The sequence below is a fragment of the Pundamilia nyererei genome, unplaced genomic scaffold (assembly GCF_000239375.1).
Source record: "Pundamilia nyererei isolate P.nyererei 1_Seehausen unplaced genomic scaffold, PunNye1.0 scaffold00008, whole genome shotgun sequence".
NCBI classification, from domain to species: Eukaryota; Metazoa; Chordata; class Actinopteri; order Cichliformes; family Cichlidae; genus Pundamilia; species Pundamilia nyererei.
In genome coordinates this window covers 6,389,896-6,411,963 of record NW_005187409.1, presented here as the reverse complement: position 1 = coordinate 6,411,963, position 22,068 = coordinate 6,389,896, and the positions used below count along the sequence as shown (strand labels likewise).

At 42.0% G+C, this 22,068-nt stretch overlaps 1 protein-coding gene across 3 annotated transcripts in view; it reads right to left on the bottom strand.

The window, feature by feature from the left end:
• Window positions 1-18,924: 18,924 nt before the first annotated feature.
• The window catches only part of clcf1 (cardiotrophin-like cytokine factor 1), a 17,516-nt gene continuing 14,372 nt past the window's right edge, over window positions 18,925-22,068 (bottom strand). For all 3 annotated transcript variants that reach the window (XM_005723152.1, XM_005723153.2, XM_005723154.1), the window contains exon 3: window positions 18,925-21,589. In XM_005723152.1, coding sequence (XP_005723209.1) covers window positions 20,246-21,589 — 1,344 coding nt within the window. In that variant the 3' untranslated portion in view covers window positions 18,925-20,245. The remainder of the gene's footprint in view (window positions 21,590-22,068) is intronic.

Below are 22,068 nucleotides of genomic sequence, written 5' to 3'. Positions count from 1 at the left end.
GCACCAGGTGCTTCACAGCATGGCCCAGCAGCTCCTGTAGGTGTAATGTATAGGTTTATGTAGGAGACAGAGTATGACAAAATGTTGAATCATTGCCTCAAGATTATAGTCATTTTTCAATTCTTTATTTTTTTGTAAATAAGCAGAAAATTTATAGGTGTCATATTACTCTTGTGTATACGAGTGTGTGGTTCCAACTGACCTGAAGCCCCTTTTAAAAAAATCAACTCTGTGATACAACTGCCGTTTGACATAGTCAGGGAAATTCCATCTTATTAGCCCTAATTATCATTCTTCAATCTGTTTCTAGTTAAATAAGGTCCAGACAGTAATCAGTGAATGCACACACACACACACACACACACACACACACACACACACACACACACACACACACACACACACACACACAAATTCAATGTGGTCTTAATTTTCATTAACAAGAGGATGGTTGGTGGGTTGGCAGGGGAGAGGGCGAGTCGCACGGTACTTGAAACATAAAACATTTAATCCTGTGATTCCATTAGCAGAAGACCATAACACATCATTTTTCTCAGTTTAAAACTACACACAGGTGGTCAAACACACAACTCCTGAGAAGGCATGAACTGATAATAGTAACGTCTACTGCTCGCCACAGGGAGGCATTAGAGGCATATAAAAAACTTTTACAAGAGAAGTCTATTTAACCTCTTTAACAACTGGCCAATCATTTAGGAAACAGTGCTGTTGGCTGAAGCAAAACAGTTTCCAGTGGGCTTATTTACCTCCGGCAAGATCTGGAGCAGGAGCTCTAGCCTTAATGTAATCCAGCGCTCTCCTGTAACACAGAAAACAAAGCAGGAGCGCTTTTTTGACACATCTATTTGATTCGAGCCAAGCTTGGAGGCATTTCTACTGCTTCTCAATCCTGAACCTCAATAATGCTATAACTCTTATCCAACTTGGAAAGTAGGTTCCCATTATTCAACACACCAATTCTGCAGAGCTTCATATATCTTCCTTAAGTGGGTGCGGCCCTCTGGTCCTGTAACAGTAGTATCAAAAGAATGAACCCCAAGAACAGCCAGGACATGTGTTTTTCAACAGGCGTGCAGTGTAATGTACCATGCATAGAAGCACAAATGTCCATATAACATGAAAACTATACAAAGAACATATATTTAATGAGTCTAGATGAAATTAAAGTGATTTTTTTTATTTAAAAAATCCCCATATATTTTACTAGGGATTGCACTTTTTAAAATGTTGGTCTAAATTTTGTGTAACTTTTGAAAATACCATTTAATTTCTGCAGCTGCGTACTGGTTTATAGTATCACAAACACATGTGCAGAAAATCAGCTGCAGCGGATGCCTTTGCGTTTCAAAAAGACAGCAAAGCCATAACGGCTGTAGTTAAACCGGCATGAAATACCAGGTTGAATTCTCAATTTGCTTAAATGAATAGGGGGCATATACTATCTATATATAATAATTTGATTGCTGATTTTGAATATGTGTTTTACTACATCTATAAAAAAGAGCCAGCCGACCCTTGATGGTGAGAATCAGGATTACGTGTTTTCCAGAGGGAAAGTGGGAAAGTCAGTTTGGTGTTTAATACTTAAATAAACAGAAAACTTCAAAAGCTAAAGGTTCAACCAAATCCTGTGAGCTGCTACATTTGGATAACTCGTGAGATGTTGCTTTTGACACTAGCGTTGGGTGAATTTCTGACTTCACCATTCACAAAACTTGAGAACCAGCTTGTTGTCAGCCTGACCGATCGTCAATGAGGATAATCACAAGTGGCATGAATGCGATCTCTCTCAGGAGCATGAACAGGTGCAAATTAGGTTTTTAAGACATGAATTCATCCCTGGGGTTACTGTGTCAACATACAGAGCTTTTGCTTGAAGAGACCTGAGGAGCGTGACACTTTTTCAGCGACCACACCACTTACACTCATCCCCAGTATGATATTGAAAGGTTGCTGTTACCAAGGAAAAGATCCAGGATGCATTTCAAATGTGCACTTCCAGGCACCATTCTAAAAATTTCTGGAGATCAGGTAAGGTTTTTGATTTGGTAGATATTTTGGAGTCGGGAGCTTGCAGACCTATGCAAAGCTCCAGTCTGTTATCTAACACTGAAGTTCATGCTGCCCATAAGATGTCATTCGGAGATACTTAAATTAGTTCCTGCAGATTAAGAACAGTTTCCTCAAAAATGTGCAGAATAGCAGCATTATACTTTGAATTTTCTTTCAGAAAAAGTAAAAAAAACCCAAAACATTCATACATTCATTGCACTCTAAATGTTTTGCATTATCTGCCATTAGAGATGAAGAAAAGCCTGGAGGTTGTTTGTTGGAACAAGGAGCCCGGCATGTTGGCAAGAATACATGGTCTACATGAGATGAGTTATTTTTTTATATATCTAATAAGACTTTGTTTAGAATTGAAAGAAGATGTGAAAATGGAGTCCAGATCAAACATTGACTGATTTATCCTCGGGAGGGCATTAAGACTTTGAGGGCATTGTGTGTAGGTAGTAATTACCCTCCCTGCTGTTTCTCCGCACGCTCCTGCTCTGAAGTTCAATGGGCAGAGCATGGCGTGGCCATTCTGTGGTTAGGGGTTAGACTCCTGCTGTGGCTCCACAAATCGAAACTGCATGTTTGCACAGCACTGAAACACCAGTAATAAGAAGGATCCTTCAAATTGCTTATGGTGCATTTGTACCCTGTGAGGCAAGTAGGTGCCTAAAAGTAATTAGCACATTCAGTTTTTTTTCCACAAGGACTCCTGCTGTCTTAAAACGGTTTGCTACTCCTGAAGTCGGCGAATAATCAAAGAGATCCCGCTGTGCAGTTGAGCCCATGGGCCAATCAAAAGTCTACTCCTGGCTTGAGTTATGACATGAAGCTCTTGAAACTAGACGCATTGGGCTGAAAGGAGCCCTGAGTGTGCATTAAACCAACGCGGCAGTAGCTCAGGACAAGCATATTCGCATAAATATGAGATAATTACACGACAGCGTTACAACCGCCGGCGACAGCACATGATGGATGAGCCAGGGAAAGAAAACATGAACAGGGCGAGCAGAGAAAGAGACAGGGCTACTGGTGTAACACTAACTCTCGATGGAGGGATGGGAACGAAAGCCAAAACAAAAGCTAGATTGAAGGACGGACAGGGAATGGCGGAGGTCTTAGTGGCTCAGGCCTCAAGTATTACCCGCTCCTCTTGCCCTTCTTCTATTTCTGCCTTTTAAGGAGCTCCATAACTTCAAGTAGATAATGAGTGCCTTCAAGCAGGCGGAGTAAATCAGACAGAGCACGACGAAGGGTAAGTGAAAAGGTGAGTGTGTGTTAAGGCGGGAGGGGGATGAGGGTGGATTGAGAGAAGCAGTGGGAGACAGTGGAAGGAAGAAGAAGATTAGAAGTGATAACAAATAGAGCGAGAGAGGCAGAGAGAGGAGCTGAGCTGAATGGAGATGCACGATAAGATCATGCATTAACTTAAAAGCATACTTTAATGAAACTCCAACGAGAGCTTAAGAGAGGGAGATGCGAGGTTGGGTTTTTGCGTAGGTTAGGAAAACACACGATCTCTCTAGATGTTTTGAGATCCCCGATTTTGTGTTTGACCCCAAATCCCTCTTCTTGCTATTCTTCACGCTCATCACGTTACTCTATTTACAGTCTGAACAGGCCATACGCGGATTCCTGTCTTTCTTCACTCATTCACTCCAAAACTTCAGGTTCTTGGTAGGAATGTTGTGACTTTGAAGGAACCTCGAGTGCACTGCGGCAGCTTCACATTTCAGACTGCCACCTGGTTTCAAATTAGCAGCAACCCAGTCAACTTTAAACTTTCACCCTTACTTTAACCGAAAAGGTCTGATCAGAGTAATGAAGTCAGCGTGCTTTAGAAAGACAGCTCGTCAGGTTGTCTTTTTCAATCTTTTTCACGTCCTCAACAGCACAGGACATCTATCGAACACCCTTCGGCTTGGACGCTGAAAAATACCAAAAAAACCTCCACCTTTAATGCATTAGCACAGGTGGGACCCCTCTTACAAACAAACATATCGATGTTTCGACATAATGTCATCACGTTTCTGAGCACAAAAGGGGACTTTAAGAAAAGAGTGTTTGAATTCGCTTGCTGTTATCGTACCTTTCGTACCTTTCACCAAGTCGAGACACGTGAAATACGCAGAATACGGGAGATAGGGAGGCATTGCGATGCAGCCAGATAGAGGCTATGATGACAGACTTTCTTTCGTGTTTAGTGATACAAATAGCTACACGTTTGTCCTTAGACGCCATCGAGCGGCTCCTCGCACAGCCTAGGCTGGTTTAAGCCAACCGAACCCTTAAAGATGCTCTCGACAGATGACTGCGGGTAATGTGATAGGGCCACTTGAAGCAAACCCCAATCATCACCCAACTTCATTTTGCTCGCATCTACAGACTTTCCCACGTATTTGTTGTTGTGGTTGTTGTGGTCTGTAACTTTACCTTTCTGACTCGACACATGAACTCTGCACAGAGTTGGAAGATTGGGGTCCAAAGTTTCTCGGATGTTACATGCCACAGGACGCTGCTGGAATCACTCTGTTTGGTTTAGGCGAGGTGCAACTCCTGGAATGAACATGCAAGAGACAGCATGACACTTACTGTGAACTTTAGTGTAACCTGCATATTCCTACATGGGTGCAACTGAATATTACACTGGCTTTGTACTAGGGAGCTGTCTCATCTGACTGAGTTTAACATTTGTGATTTCACATGCAGCTCCATTGGGGAATGTTTAGAAAGGATCATTGCTGCAGTGCGTGTATAAAAACAGCTGTAGTATTATTTTCCGCTCACTGGGTTGAGCAGGTAACCCATGTGCCATAAGGCTTGCGCAGAGACCTCTCCCAGCTTCCCTTTCAACTCTACTATCAAAATAAAAGCTTAAAAAACCCATAAAGAATACTTTTTAAAAATTGTGACTAGAAGGTGGGTGGAGATGTTTTTTAAAAAGTACTAGTAATGTATTGCGTTACTAGTTTACTCCTTCTAAAAAGTAATTCACAACCTAACACAACTCCTTACATAACCTATGTGTTACTCTGGAACATGCCCTGAGATGTACTGTCACATATTTACTGTTTAACAATAAAATCCAGAGGCTACATTCCCACCCCACTGGCATAAATCCCAGACCTAATGAGGACACTCACAAGATCTTTATTTTAGTGTCTAAGTTTAAACACAAAGAGGACAGCAAAATTGGAAACCAGCCCAAAGAGCACTTCGGAGAAAAATGTTTTGGCCTCAGCGACTCTACTGTAGAAACAGGTACGGGTAGAAAAAAAGGCTCCTTTTCTCACCTGTTAAAAATCAAGCTGCTGGTCTGTGATTGGCTTACACTCAGTTTTAACCTCATTCTGGGTCCAGTTATCTTTAAACTCAGTTGTTTTTATGTAGCATCAATCGAAGAGTCCTGCAGGAGTCTGAGCCAATAGCAGCACAACTAAGCGATGGTTCAGCATCATCTGATCCAGCCTCGACTTGAGCTTTACCAGAAAGAAAAGTTTTAAGTCTAATCTTAAAAGTAGAGAGGCCAACTATATCCTGAATCCTAAGTGCAAGCAGGCTCCAGAGCAGAGGGGCCTGATAGCTGAAGGCGTCCCATTCACCTTCGCATGTTGTCTTTGCAGATTTTGGAAAAAGTTGATGTGGTGTTAGCAGCAGTGCACAGCTGTTTCTGGCCTGAGTTTGCACTTGATAGTCGTGTTCTGTACCTTTCAAGCAGAAAAAAATAAAGTATGTCCATATGTCCAGGTTTCTCGAAAACTGCTTATGGGGATGTTTAGCAGAGAAAGAGCTTTTATTTTATTGATCTTAGTGGATAGCCAAGAGCAAAACAAAGATAAATAAAGGATAAAAAAAAAGAGGAAGATTGAGATGTGATGCATGAGTCCAAATTAATGTGAATAGGCAACTGTCTGCTAACATGTTTATCAAATAATCCTTACAGGGTGTCAAAATGTTGTGTTGTCTCCAAGTGGTTAAAAATCAAAGTAGCTCTAAAGCTGCCCTAAGTGAAACTTCAGTCCAATGCATTCATCTTAAACTAATTAGAACATCAATATTTCATTAATAACAGCTTTCCTGCCAGCTTCTCTGACTGTATTTGTAGACTGTGAAACTATATCTGAGCATCTCTGCGGTAAGTTCAATTTCTCACATTTCTGCCTCCCATACTGGTCAAAAATAACAACCATCAGTTTAATAGAAAACAAATATTGCCCAAGAAAACCCATTCTTTACCCACATTTCTCCGTTTTCCTCTGTTTCTCTGGATTTTGCTTTGCCATCCGTTCATCTTTGTGTCTCTAAACCACAACCGTTTGTGGAAATCAGTCCCAGCTGTCAGCACTTTGATCTGATTGTAGAACGTGTCAATCAAGCCGGGCCGCATTGAACAAAATCTAATTCTAGTCACTCGTTATTTTAGCTCCCACTGAGGTCTTTGAGGAGGAATTAACTCTGACTGTCACACAGAACTAAGAAAGCCGTGGGCAAAACTGACCAGTGCATCTGATCTTTGTTCCATCTGCCAAGCAAACTGTAGATGAAAGCACAAACTTATTCAAAACAACTTGTTCTGGATTTCTTTGAATGTTCTTGCTCCTAGCACTAAATAGCTTCATGGCGGGGTTGCACGGCAGATGTGAAATTATTCCTTTTTTGTAAGCATAAAAAAATACAAATCTGCCAGCATTAATAGAAACTGGGGATCAGCCCTGCTACACATCGTGGGAATCATTCCTCTGGATAGGTAAAGTGATGTTTTTGCAGGTTCGAGATGAAAAGTTCAGATTTTAGACAAGGCGTCAAAAAGAGGATGTGAATTCCCCCCCTCCGCTTTTCATTCATCTGGTCAGGACTCCCGCTCTTTCCCTAAACTTTTTCCTACTCGCTCATCCTTGTCCGCACTTTCAGGCAGACACAAGCATGCCCAGCTTGAGTTTGCTTTGGTCCATTCTTGTCTTTATATGCTCAAATGGTAAAACACCACAAAGCAATTAAAGAAAACTCAGACAGCGTGACGGAATGAAGAAACAGCATCATGTTACGGTGAGGTTTGTAAGAGGCCCTGTGTACTCTCCAGGCCTGGACCACTATTCGGTTCTGCCTTTAGAAATGGTGCATGGTGGGGGAGAAAAAAAAAGTTCAGGGTCAGTGAGAATGTAAGAAAGCAAAAGAGGAAGCCACGAACAGGTGTGTGAGGAAATGTGTTGTGTCTGTGAAGCAGGAGTTAAATGAGGTAGCAAAGTGGGAACCAAGAACCACTTGAACCAAGGACACTTAAAAATTGTTGGTTATTCAGATGTCAGTATAAGATTTAATAAATAAGCATAAATAAAAGTAATTACAACACTTGGAAAAACAATTTTAAAAGACAGTCAAAAAAATTAAGTATGACATCATATAAAAGGAAGGTCTATAAACAGGAATGATTTATAGGGAAATCACTGATTCTGCGAGCCTTATCTCCTCAGACTGGTCGTTCTAGAGTTGAGGGGCCCTGATGGGGTGTGATCTCCTTTTGATTTAAACCTGGATTTTTTTTAAAGCCAAAAGAAAGCCAATAAAATGAAGCCTGGATTAAGGGGACGTGATGCTGCCTGCTCAAGCCAGCAAGAAACCGAGGTGCTACCTTCTGAACCAGATGCAAGAGCGACTTCTGATTTATTCCAGAAAAAAAAGGTCTTGCAGTCAAATCTAGAGAAAAGAAAGACATCCTGTGTGCTACATCAGGTTTCAGCTGGATGAGGAAGGCTAAATTTGGTGTCTTTTGTGTGTTTCACGAGACTTGTTTGCATTTAAAAACACAGTATAAACACAGTAATTTTAAAGGTTAAAGGCAGGGATGTAGCATGGACTTGTTAGGACTAAAGTTGGGGTAAGTCTCCAGGGCATGAATGTAATGTCTCCCCTTGAGTGACAAAAAACAAGTGTGCGACGTTGTGTGTATCTGTGAGGGAGTCTGTAGTTCTTCCATAATCTCCTGTCTTTTTGTGTCATGCAGACAGTTTAAAAGCCTTCTATTTACCTTTAGCACCATTCTCCCATTTTCAAGTCACAGGATAGAGATGTGTGGGTGTGTGTGTGTGTGTGTGTGTGTGTAAGAGAGAGACAGAGAGAGCACTGTAAGTCTTCTTTGCGTGGGTGGACAGCCGGTCCAAAACAGGCGTTTTAGTCTCTAACAAACCGTGACACGTCAAACATGTAACGTAGACCGCGACACAGCAACACGTAAAACGCCTCATTGACTCTCACCCAAACCCTCGAGGGAAAGAAAAGAGAAAAAAAACTTTTTGCTCAAACACTCCCAACTGTAGCCATTAATCATAAATGAGATTTTACGAGGGATGGGGAGGAATATGATTGTCATAAAATGAGCAAAACAAATGCACAGAGGGAAGTTCCTGGCTGTGGTTGCTGGAATCACCTCAGGATAGCTTGGCTCTGGGAACAAAGGTGCATACCTTGTCATACCTTGGGTTTGGATGCATGTGTCTACCTCCCCCACCCGTCCGTCCCGCTGCTGCTGCTGCTGCACCCTCTGTTTTGCATTTGTTCATCTGTGCTTTTTGCCAGGATGGATGTCAGTTATCGGACTTATTAGACGCCATCAAACGTCTCTTTTATCATCTGTTTGTCATCTGGCTCCTTCTGCTTTCCCCCAGTCTTTTCTCTCTAAAGTAGCTTTCGCTTGTTTTCCCTTTCATCACTCTCTCACCACATACGCACACAAACATACATTAAATGTAAACCCCCAGAAAGACGGACAAGCAGAAGGAAAAACACAGAGAGAGTTGGGGGGGAGAGCAAAGAAAATACACAACACTACGTGGAAACATGCAAAGGTTCTCTGAAGCTGAAATCTGCTGATAAAAAGCAACATCCTGTGGGTAGGAGGACATCTAAACACCGTTTCTGATTGGCCAGGTGTTCAGATCATGTTGCTTGACACCTTGTTCTGGTATAACTGCTCTTCTTAATGATTGTTTAATCTGTAACCATTAAAACATAACTTCAGCTTAGCTACAGTACTTTCTGCTTTGGTGTTACAACGTCTGAAAAATGGGGACTTTACCATCACTTTTCTGCTGGACTTGCTGGACATGGAGGTGCATGGGTTTGTTACTTTTACACAGCTGACTTTGTGCTCTTGTGATGATTTTCTTGGAGCAAAAATGAGGCACTGGTAGGATACAGTTCCTACTGCATTGTCAGTCACATTAGATATTACTTAACCGACATGCTTATTCATAATCCATGAGATTATCAACAAACAGTTTCAGGATCTGATTCAAGTCATTGTTTACTTGCCGCACTCCATTTCCATCTTCACATCTTCGATATTACCTGAGGCAGGGATTTTGTCCTCCCTCATGAATCACTAGAGACCCTTATATCCATAGACTGTATGTAAAAGATGGACACAGCCACCATTCAGTTGTAAAATCCCAACTTGAAGCCTTAAGCGAGGCCATTATCTCTACTGTAGCGCTCTCTAACAAGACATGCGAGGAGACGTGCAGATCAACGCGGTTAATAATTATTATTGATTAATAACAATTATTAAGGTCAGGTTTATTTATATAGCACATCATAACAACAGCATTGACCAAAGTACCGTACATTAAAAGTATATAGCCTCAAGAAAAATAACACGAAAATCCAGAAAGGTTGAGCTCAATATACACCATTAAAAGACAAATCAAATCAAATAAAAACAATAAATAAATAATGAACACTTTTTACAGGGGAGTTTCCTGAACAACCTACTAACACCTCAGTCAAGGTAACAGAAATGAGACTGAGTGAGAGACCCTAAAAAATCTGGAGAGACAAAAACCTTTTACCATTTTTACCTCCAGATATATTCACTAAATGTTCTGTTCTGTCTTCTCTGCATCTTGTTTTGGTATAATTATACCTAATAATTACTATAATTACTGTTCGAGTTCGAGCTGAACAAACCTGTTGAAAAGCAAAAGGGTGTGTTTGAGGTAATATGTCCTGAATTTAAAGAATTAATTTTTTTTTAATGTAACTTAATGTAAATTTAATATAAATAAATTTTTCTTATTTTTTGTGATTGTTAAATGTCACATTTATGACTGAAAATATGTTAGCAACTTGCCAATTAATTAATTAATTAAAAGATAAATATAACACTGTATTTCATAAGAATGACATTTAAACTAATGGGAAAATAAAATAATGGGGAAAATGTTTACAGAGGCCTGAGGTCAGGTGAGCTCAAGGGTCCCATCCACTTCTATGCATCCAGAGTCACACCCTAATGGTAATTTTTGATGCTTTGTGTGCATTTTTTTAAAATATTAAATTCAATTAAATTCAATTGGATTTTATTTTTTACAGCTCCAGATCACAAGGTGCCACCTCAAGGTGCATTATATTGTAAGGTAAAGACCCTACAATAATATATGGAGTCTGTTGAGGAAGATTTTGATGGATCGTGCTTTGCCATGCCAGCATACTGCCACAAAGTAAAAATAGTTTTACATTAGCCTCAATTTCATCAAGTGCAGAAGAGCACTGGCTTGAAATTGGCTGTGAGGATTATAAAAATGGCAGTAACTGGCTAATCTAGCATTGGAGTTACTGTTTTAACTAAGAAACCATTATATTACATCACAGAGCAGTCAACTCGTTCAAAGATTTCGACCCAGGCAAAACAAGAATGCATTATTTTTAAACTGTATTTGATTTTAGTTTTCCACTCAAGAGGAGTCGAGTGTTCAGGTCACTCCTATTATCAGTCCTTAGGGCATCAACTCCCAGCTTATAAGCTCCCATGAGCTAAATTCATGAAGCTTGTATGACAGACAGATGATGTAAAGGAGTGATGACTCTTTCCACCACTCCTTTACACTCCTTTAAACCAGCTCTCATCATTCATCAAGTGACGAAGTCAAAGGTCGTTTTCTTTCACAAACCAAAGTAGAGTAAAAGTGGATTCAGAGATAAGCAAATGTCCTGGATCAGCTGCTTAGATGTCTTTAAATTAGTACACTGTCTGAAAAAATCTGTGAGCAGTTGTGAATCTGAACAATGGAGCTGAATGGCAGCTGTGTAAGCTGCTCACAATTGATGAGACAGTATAAACACAACTTTCTGTGATCTCTGCCTTCTTGTCAGATCAGTCATCTAAAGCTGAACAAGCAGAACCGCTGTTGTCATTGATCTGTTTTTGTGTTTATTTTGGCACATGACATTCACACCATAAAATAACGATTCGGACAGAATTCTCCCCGCCGATGCACAAACGTGATGTCAGGGCTTTTCACGGTCAGGTGAGGCTTCTGTAAGACCTTAACACCATACACCAACATCCACACAGACGAGGCATTCAACCATCAAGGTGAATGAACACCCAGCCCCATTTCTCCGTAATTGCTTTTGAAAACATGTCGAGGAGCTGAACAACATGGGGAGTGACAGCTCCTGCTGTTTTCCTAAGGGACTGAGTCAACAAGCACAGACAGTAACATGAAAGAGCTCACACACCTCTGCGGTTTTACTCACTCACACGGACGACCGATTGATTAACTCATAAATCAACCTCTTCCCAGGCCCCAGGCCCTGAAGCGCCCCCTCCATCTTCCACCCCCACCAACCCCTAAACAGCAGTGAGAACCTGCAGCCCAACCCAATGCCCTCCAGCTAAGTAAGTGGAGGCGTGATGTTCCAGGTCATGGAAGAAACCCAGCAGGAGGGAGAGGCTAGGTGTAGCAGGTAGAGTGGGTGCTCCAGAGGAGAAAAAGAAAGGGTGTGGTCGTGGAATCAACAGGTATAGGATTAGTATGTGTTAAAGACAGGAAGGGATGGAGAAAGAAAGCACAGATGGACTTAAAGAGGGATATAAATGTGTTAAAAAGACAAAGGACAAGATAGGCTGAATCCACTGCTGTGTTGTGCTGCCAAAACAGAGAGAAACAAGGGGAGACAGATATGGAGACAAAGAGGGAGCAAAAGCATAGAGGAATGCAGTAAATCCCACAGTGACTGAACTATCCTCTGGAGAAAGAAAAGAGGAATTTTTATGTGCTGCAGGTGAGCAGAAGAGAGAGGGAGGGAGAGGGAAGAGACTGAGAGAAGAAGAAGAAGAAGAGGAAGAGGAGACAAGGAGATAGACAGATGGAAAAAGGCGGAGAGAACGCGGGGGTGGCCGAGGGAATTTGAGGGAAGGGTGAAAGGGTTTGATTGTAGCCGAGAAAAGTGGGACACATGGGGAGAAAATGAAACAAAACTGACATGAAATGACACAAAATGGCTTCTGGTGTGGTTAGAGAGGATGCCATACGGATGGACGCTGCAAAGGGAGGCAGTGGGACATATGGAAAAAAGATTAGGAAACAAAAAAAGCATGGCGAGCAAACACGAGAACTACAGACAGAAGGGGGGAAGATGAGAACCGTGAAGAGCTTGAAAAATGCATGTATATAATTTACAGGGATACACTGGATTTCTTGGAGACTTTAGCCTTTATTTCACACACTGTTGATGGTTTACGATTAGCTAGTAATATCTTGGAGAGGAGGATGTACTCTGGTTGTATTTTACAACATTCAAACCACCACAAGTGACTTTCTGATGCCAGTAATGTATTTTGAATTTGACACACCACACACACACATTTGGATCTAGCATGTCCACAGAGGAACCTCACCTCTTAAGGGCAAAGAGGAATTGCACTCTCTTCTACATCCAAGCACTCAGGAAGTAACCAGGACTGCATTTATCACCATTTAAAGTATTATTGTCCTAAACAAAAGATGTGACAGATTTATTTTTGAGGAAGATCTTAGGAGTATTTTTACTGCTGCAAAGATCCTTTGACAATTTTCTTTCACGATTCTGATCCTAAAAGTAATAAAGTCACACGTATAAAGACTAAAAATAGGTCCATTGCAGGGTGGCTTCTGTTGTCTCTGACATTAAATAAAAGTTTTAATAACTTTTTATAAGTGCATATAAGTTAAACTCGTCATTTTAGGCTTGCTAAGTGGTTGCTAGGCAACAAGATGACATCATAAAATCTGATATAGATAAGTACCTTCAGGGGACTAAGATGTACCTGTGCGTCAAGTTTGGTTGCTCAACTCCTGATTGTGTAGGAGTTCACAGACAAAGAAACAAAGAAACACCCAGACAGACAGAGATTATATGTATTACAGTAAGATAACAATGGAAAAAATAAACACTGCAAATGGCAAAGTTCTTCAAAGAATTTGAAACGTGTTCGTGGGAATCGGGCCTTAGTGAAAAATTTATGTGTTTACAGGCTTAACGCTGTGTAATCCTCACTGGCAGGATTTTGGAAAAATGTATCCAATCAACAAATGTTTAGTCTTTTGTCAAAATGAAGGTAAACAACATAAATATGCTGTTCTTGTTACAATGTAATCTTTCAGGATGTGCGGTTACCTAGATTTGAATGAACACACTAGTGGATGACGTCATCGTTATTTACCTCAGCAGTTGGACCTGATCCAACCTTTTTTTCTCCTCTGGGGTGACCCTGCATTGTTTTGCTGCAGTCACGCCGTTTCTTTGGCACACATCGGCAGGGAGGTTATTTTCAAATGAAACTGTTTAACTCTGCATTAAGCTGGGATTTCAAGCATGTGGCCTGGGAGCCTGAATCGGACTCCCGAAGATGGTCGACTGGATGACTTTGCAAAAAATGACAAAGAAAGACATAAATCCTGGGCTGTATGTTTCACCAGAAATTATTGACGGTCGCCCTTAAAGAAAAAAACTGTTTCCCACTCCTTTCTTTCTTTATATATTGTCTGGTATACTACTTCAAAGTAAGGAGGTAAAAGGTTAAAAAGGTAAAAAACGGAGACAACTTACTTTTCTTATGCCTCATTCACACAGGCCGAGTGTTGGGAAGGTTACTTTTAAAATGTATTCCACTACAGATTACAGAATACATGCCCCAAAATGTATTTTGTAACGTATTCCGTTACGTTACTCAATGACAGTAACGTATTCTGAATACTTTGGATTACTTAATATATTATCATGCTTTTTACAACTACATGAATGTACTATTGCTGTGTGATTTATTACTATTACGGGAGGTCCGCGGCTCTGAACGCAGTAAAGGACCTCTGGCTAATATGTCAGGTTCCTGTCGGGCTCTTAGCTGAAAACTAGCTTTACTTTGTTTGGGTCAACTTTACTAGCGAGAGACAGAGAGAGGCTTTGAAAGGCTGCTCCAACGGAACTTATTGTTTCGGAGGAAAACATGAACACAGCGTACAGTCGAGTCTTAGTAGCATACTTACAACTGGGCTCGTCAGGCTCTCCTCTTGGCTGCAGTAGTTATTATTATATTTACATGCTTCCAGCTCCCGTTTCTGCTCGATGACAGCTCGTACTTTTCTACTCTCCTTTTTCTTCCTCCTCGCGCTCACAGACACATAACGAGTATGGCAGTCCATTCTCTCTGCAGCACAGACTACACTGCCCATGAGGCTAAATTCTTTAGGGCTATGCCTGTAGCATTCTGCCTATTAGCTTAGCACAACAACAACAACAACAAAAAGGCGCTCTGTCACCCAGGAAACACACAGTTGCAGAGAGAGCGTCACCCTGTAACCATGACAACCATGACACCCATAACGCTGCCGCCCCGCCTGGAATAACAGCATTATTTCAACAAAGTAACTGTATTCTAAATACCACCGTTTTAAACGGTAACTGTAACGGAATACAGTTACTCATATTTTGTATTTTAAATACGTAACGGCGGTACATGTATTCCGTTACTCCCCAACACTGCGCAGGCCTAAAGACTGATCAGCAACCCGCCCGTGGCCACCAGTCACTGGGGAAAAATGTGTATTCGCTGACTGGTAATCACATGGAAAAATTTGTCACAAAGAGGTCTGCAATACTACACTGGCACTAGTCCGTAGTTTGGAAGACAACAACTTATCTGCACTCGCTAAGTATTCTCCAAGTAGTAGCAAAAGTGTGAAAATTGCAACACAAACCAGAAACAGAAAAACTATGTGTGACCCTGGCAATCAACCAGCAACTACAGCAACTGCAAGGGGGTCTTCTTGCTTTTGAAATGGTTGCTTCCAAGGTAGGGACCAGGTCTGCAACCAGTCACAGGCGGTTGCTGTCCTTGAAGCAAGTTTGAGGACAGCAATAAAATGGCAATTTGTCTTCCCGCCAGGTGACCCATGCAATGGTCTTCTGATTGAAAGTTGGTCTAACAAATGTGAAAAAATCAATACAATAACTGGGACGACAACCAGATGTCTTTCTAGTCACAAAGAGGTTGCTTTCCTATTTTTAATGCAGTGTGACTGAGCCATGAGACAACTGAAGTTGTTCAGAGTCAGTTTTATAAAGGGTTTAAATTAAACGTGAATTTTTTGAAGCTGCACCTAAACTTCTTTATAGTAAAAGCAAATAAATAAAAGCAAAACAATGGAGGGGGGATAAATGTATTTTTGATTTCAGTGGTTTGGCCATTAAAAATCAAACTAAGCTGCATGTGTCCCAAAAACAACAATGAATTTCACACCCTGCCCCTATGTTCCCACCCAGTCGGATAACTGAAATTCTTCATATGACTTACACATTTTGTCATATATTTCAGATCTCAGTTGTTCATTGATCTTTTTGTTACGTACCTTTAGTTATATTTCAAATGAACTTAAAAAGTGCTATTACAGAGAAGTGGAATCTGGCACAGCTTCACCCACTTCATAGAGTGGGTGAAGCAACTTTATTGCTCTATCATTGTGTCTTGGCTTGTCAACATGTGACCCTGATGAAGGCCTCGAGCCAAAACAAGCTTGAGTTTTGACTTTTACTATTACCCTGCTATTCTTTGAGGGAGAAAATTGATATTGATATTTCCAAACTTATATACACGGATAATCCCTCTAAATGGTAAATGGCTGGAAAAAAAAATACGAGCCACCAGGGGCGTTTGAACTCAAAACGGAGATAAAGGAGAGGAAAAGCTTGGTTTTCCTTGGAGTGCAAAGGAGTAAAGGGAGCAATGAAACCAGAAAACCAAACAAAAAGAAAAGAAAAGGAGAGCTCTCCAAGAGGAAATAAAAACAACTTCTTCTTCAACAAGATGGCCCAAAATTGAGCTCCTCCACTGTATTAGATCACAGCTCTGTCAGTCACACAGACAGGCCTGTGTGAGCAGTAACTGCCTGATAGATGAAACAAGCCAATAATGTCGATGCCTTGTCACTCAGTATCTGTTCACGTCGAAGGACCTGCCAACTGAGTCATACTAACAGGGCTCGGCTATCCTGTTATGTATTAGTTACAGCAATTTGTCTCTGCATCGCTGACAGGCAGAGAGCGGCGAAAAGAGAAAGAGAGAGACGATAGTGAGTGATGGCTGTTAGATAGCTATGCATGACAAGCCTCATTCCAGCGAAGTTCTGACACATAGAGATAATGATTCACACACGTGCTGCACTTGCAAGCCCACACAGGGGCACACACACACACGCACGCACACACACACACACACACACACACACACACACACACACACACGCACACACAGATAAACGCACACACTTATAGGCCCCACAAAGCTGCCTTTGTCGACTGCTGGCAGCCGCTCGGTCACTGCTTACTGACTGTAAAAAAACACACGGCGCCTTGTGTTTATGTGTGTGTGTACACATATGTGTCATGCCTTTTAACCCTTTACAGCTCTTAGCGAGAGTTCTTAGTGCGTGCGTGACGATGATGCATCAGCGTTGACACAGTAAGCCTCCCATATAAGTCACTTCCTAGTGAGCTAATTCTGGATTTGAGGCTCATGCGTGCGCTTGTTTGCCAGCACTTTCGTCCACGTTTGGGTGTTTGTGACTGTGTGCGTGCGTGTGTGTGTGTCAGGGAGGGGAGTGTGCGGTTACGTGCAGGTGTGTACCTTGGAGGTGATGGAAGGGAGATTCTCATTGATCCTTTAATATCTGGCCTGAGGGGAGGCACAGAACAGCAAAATACATGGGAAAAGAAAAAGTGCAGTTGAGAGCAATAAGGCCAAACAAGAAAGACAAAAAAAGAAGATAACAGGTGAAGAAGCAATAAAAGGCTGAGAGACTGTGGGCAGCAGACAATGGCCATGCAAAAAACAAAACAAACCAAAAAAACATAAGAGGCAAAGTTGGTGACAGAGACGGGGCAAACACAGACACAACAAGAGACCCTGGTTGGATTATGGGTAGTGTTTGTACCTGTGCTCATGTAAATCAGTCAGTGTCGTAGGTCAGGGGCTGTTCTGGAGGGAAGACGAGCTTCGTGAGATAGTGTAATGAGAAGGAAAAATCAAAGAAGGAGGTGGGAAGAGAGAGATGAAAGCAAAACGGGAAACGATCGTAAATTTTCACCCGGACAGACAAATAAAAACTCTCATACATTGCCTCTCTCACTCCTTCCTTCTTCTTTTTTTTGCGACGAATGTGAGCCGGCCTTTGTTTTTCAGGGAACGCCCTGACCCCAAACTCCTCTCCCCTTGTGCCAATCACCCGAAACCATCCCTATAAAACTGAAACCATTGCAAACAAAAATCCCATATGCATTTCTTTATTCTCTTCTCCCAACGGGCTCCCAAATGACCAATAACACCGCGCTCTGTACAAAAGCTAGTATTTATTCTCTCTCAAGTTACAACACAGTATTTTCACACTGGAGAAAAATAAATAAACATCTTGTTCAATAAATAGTATAGATATGATCCATAACCTTTAGCCATATCATCTAAGGCACATTGCAAACACATAACATTTATTCTGGGGGGGAAAAAGCCATCTGTTAACCTCCACGTCTGCTTTTTTTGGTATTTAGGAATGTAAAGTAAGTTTAAGGGGGAAAAAAGTTCATCATTTTGGCACTGAAAATGAGATTACAGAGCAGTTTTCCAACTTGCTTCACGATGTTGTCACTACAATCAGTCACCAGAAATCTGTAGCAAAAACACAACCAAGCCCATATCTCCAGTTCTGAAAAAAAAAATCCTGTATCTGTAGCTCAGATACTCAAAAAGTGGACCTATTATGCTCATTTAAAAGTACATATTTTATTTGGACTCTGCAGTTTGAAGCCAGCTGTTTTAGCTCCTTTCTTCTTTAAGCCCATTTTCTTCTGATTGGATGCCTTTTGCAAATGGAAGGTTTGAACAGAACAGGAATATCTGCCGTCAATGACATCACAGGAAAAAAATGTCTAAAACTGGACAGTAATGTGCAAAGGTTTTGAGCCGCCCCTCATTTCTTTATATACTTTTCTAGTTTGGTGTGACAGCCCTTGTTTTTCAACACAGCCTGAACTCTGTTGACAAGCTTTCTTGTCATTTCTTTAAGTTGTCTTTAGTAATAGTTCTCCAGGCTTCTTGAAGGACATTCATGATTGACTTTTGTTCTGTTCTCTGTCGAGATGATCCCACGCTGCTTCAGGATTGTTGAGGTCTAGACTCTGAGGAGGCCAATCCATGATAGTGTTTCACATTGTGTTTTTTTTAGATGCAGCCCTCAGGTCCTGTGTCGGGTCTTTGCTTCATTTCATCTATTTCTTAAGGGCATGACTGTTTATCTTCTAGTTTTTAGCCTTTCCACCACTTCTTTTTTATCCTCCACTTCTTCAGCTTCCTCCAATGTGCAAAGGAAAAATCTGAAAGACCTTTAAAAAGCCAGGAAGCTTGAGACCACTATAAAAATGACAAAAGCTGCGTTCTTGGAAGCAAAATATAAAGAAGTAAGGGGTGGTGCAAGACTTTTGCACAGACATCCATGTATGAAAATAAATAAAATAAAATAAAGACAAGCATAATGGGTCCACTTTTAAGTCTTTTTCTGTTTGCGTTTGAGAAAGCACAATCAGTTGCTATAGCTATGGCACAAGACATTAGAAGCATAAATGAAAGTTGAGAACAGGGACAAAATGTTGACACTAAATTAAGTCTCGTTTGATATAAAATACATATACAAATTACAATTTGTGGCATTACATGGATGCTGAAGTTATGCAACATTTTATTCAAGACTTTGAGACCACGTGTAGGCTTTGCTGGTTTGCAACTTGGTGATTTTACATATTTACCTGGGCTTAAAAAAATAGACATTAAAAATGTGTATTCAAATGTGAGCCTTAGAGTTGCAGGTTAGTAGATTTCTTACCCTGTTTTTATGCTTAAGAAAGCTGACTGAAGGCTGGCTCTAGAATCATATTATTGTACAAATCTGACAGTGGTTTAGATGTTCTCATCAAGCTTCCTGTAAGGAAGCAACACAGTATATTTTCCACTGCAGTGTAGTGTGGAAGTATTTCTTTGCTTTGTCTCAAATGTTATTAACATCTCTTGCTGTGAAGTGAAATATGTGAAGAGCTGAATTGACGGGATAAAAGTGAATGGTGTGTTAAGGCAGGAAACACCACAATAATTAGCGTGCGTGTGCGTATGTGTCCGGGCAGTATGTGTAGCGCTCTTGTAGGGTTACTGTAACTGACCAGTTGACTTGTGATTACGCAGCAGTACCGCTCTGCTGGTTATTTCCAGAGTCATCCCACTGACTCAGCTTCCTCTCCTTTTCTGCCTCTTTCTCTCCTCCTCTGCGCCCCCATCATCCCTCCGGCCATTTTTCCTCCCCTTTTGTCTTTTGCCCATTCAGAATTTTTCCCTTCTTCCTTTAGAGAAAATGAATGTTTGCTGATTCACACATCTGGGGGTCACTGAATCAGTTTTCACTCAATGGAGGCACTGTCTGTCTCACCGCCTGTCACTCAGTCTGCCCTCGTCTGCATGTGTGTGTCTAACCACCTACAGTGGTATTTCTGTTGATCTATGAGCCGTGAAGTCCGGTAACTCAGCCCAGCCTCAGTGTGTCTCGCTCAATGAGCAGCTATGTGCATTAGGCGGGTGACAGTGCTGGTAATGTGTTGGCTTTGTGTGTCTTATATTCCATTAGCACTTCTGGTGACCTGCCAAACAGTCCTTCATTCACTTATTCCAGTACGGTATGAATGCATGTGTTTATGTGCTTTTGTCTGTTAAATCCGTCGGTTTGATTCCACTCAGATTTTGTGCAAATAATTGCCGATATACTGCACTTTTGTGTGTCTGTGTGTGTTTGTGAGCGTGCGTGTAAGTCTTATCAGTGCCTCAGCCTCGGAGCTTCTTCTTGAGGCAGTTAAAGTCCTTCGCCGATCGCCACAGCCAGCTCTGAAGCTCTCGCAGTATCCAGAAACCCTCCACCTTCCTGGTAAAGTCGTTCATTGTCGTCCGTGCCGGCAGCAGGGAAGATGAGGGGGAGGAAGAGGAGGCGGAGGTGTAGGAGGAGGTGAAGAGCGGATTCAAGGGAGGCGAGAGTAGGGAGGTGCCCCTTTGTAAAGATAGAGGGACAGGCTGGGGGAGGAGGGTGTGCTCCTTGCCTGCTCCGAATTGGTAGAGAAGGGAGAGTGTGGACAGAGGAGGTTCGAGAGTCGGGGAGAGGAGAGAGCGAGGAGACCGACGCTGCTTCAGATATCCACTGGAGGAAGAGGAGGTAGCATCTGCGTATGCTTGCTTGTCCTCCTCTTCCTCTGACCCTCTGCTCCCCTCTAGAATGAATCCATCCTCCGCTCTGAGCGTGTCTGGATGATGTGCGTTCAGATTGTAGCTGTATTGATGGTCGTTGGTTCCTTGTTGGTTTTCTGTTTGTTGTTGAAGAGATCCCAAGCCTTTTGTGTCCACATATGACACTTCAAACCCGGGTTCGAACTGCCTCTCCTGTTCCTCTCCATCCTCAGCTATACTTAACAGCCTTCTCCTCCTCACCCATCTCTCCTCTTCCTCCTTTCCTGCTGCGTTTTTTGCACTGGCTGCCCAATTTCCTCTCTCTGGCTCTTCCCTCTTCTCTCTTCTCCGTCTTTCTCCCCTTGCCCTCTCCCTCAATCCGCTACTCCTTCCTCTGGCTGCCTCTGCTCTCCTTGCCTCTTTTCCTCTTCTTTTTTCTGTCAGCTCCTTAGTGACACCATCTTCCTTAACTCCTCTGACTAACTTTGCCCCACTTCTTCTTTGGCCACTACGCTGACCAGACACCGATCTAGATCCGGCTCTCGATCTGTACAGGTTCTGGCTCATGAGCGGAGCTGGTCGGCCACCTCCTGTCCCCGTCTGCAAATACTGCAGCTCACCAGCGTTACCTCTCATGTTTGGAGTTTGTGTAGGATTTGTGTCACCGAGCGCGGTCATCAGTGCAGATATTGAACCCAGAAGTCCATCCAGACCCATGCAGAAGTGCAGGAGGGAGGTCTTGAGTGAGGGGCAGAGGGTTGAGCGGGCCAGCTCCCTGACAGCTCCTAGAAGGACAGAGTAGGCCTTTTGGTTCTGGGCCAGTCGTGCTTTGTTCTCCAGGCGGTGCCACTGGTCCACTCGAGTGGCAGCACTCGGCAGTGTCAGAGCTGTGCTGTTGGGCCGCGGAGGGGAGAAGTCTTTGTCATTAAATGGAGGGCCAAGATAGGTCAGCTGGAGGACAAATGAGAAGAGGAAAAAAGAAGATTTATTATAGTTTATTACAAATTGGGCAATCATTCATCATAACAATTTCAATATCTTCACTGCTATAAAGCTAAACTTGTCAGGGTGAGAAAAAAAAAGTCAAGAGCCACTCTATTTGAGTGCTTTAGGGGGCCTCCTTTTTAACTAAAAGGAAGGCGAATACCATGGTGCTACACAGAAAAACAGTGCACAGTTTATGCAAATACACTGTATAAAGGCTGAGCGGGAAAGTCACCCACTAAACTGTGATGACTGACAATTGTTTTGCAGTTTGGCTTTGTTTTCTCCTCCAAATTAGTTTCCAAATAGTTCGGCTAACCGGAGGGTTTGAGTAAAAACCTGTCTGATCTGAAATAGCAGTTTCTGTTTCTTGTCTTGACAAAGTCCCAGATCTCAGCAAGTAACATGCAAAAAAACAACCAGCATGATTTTTTTTTTTTTTTTTT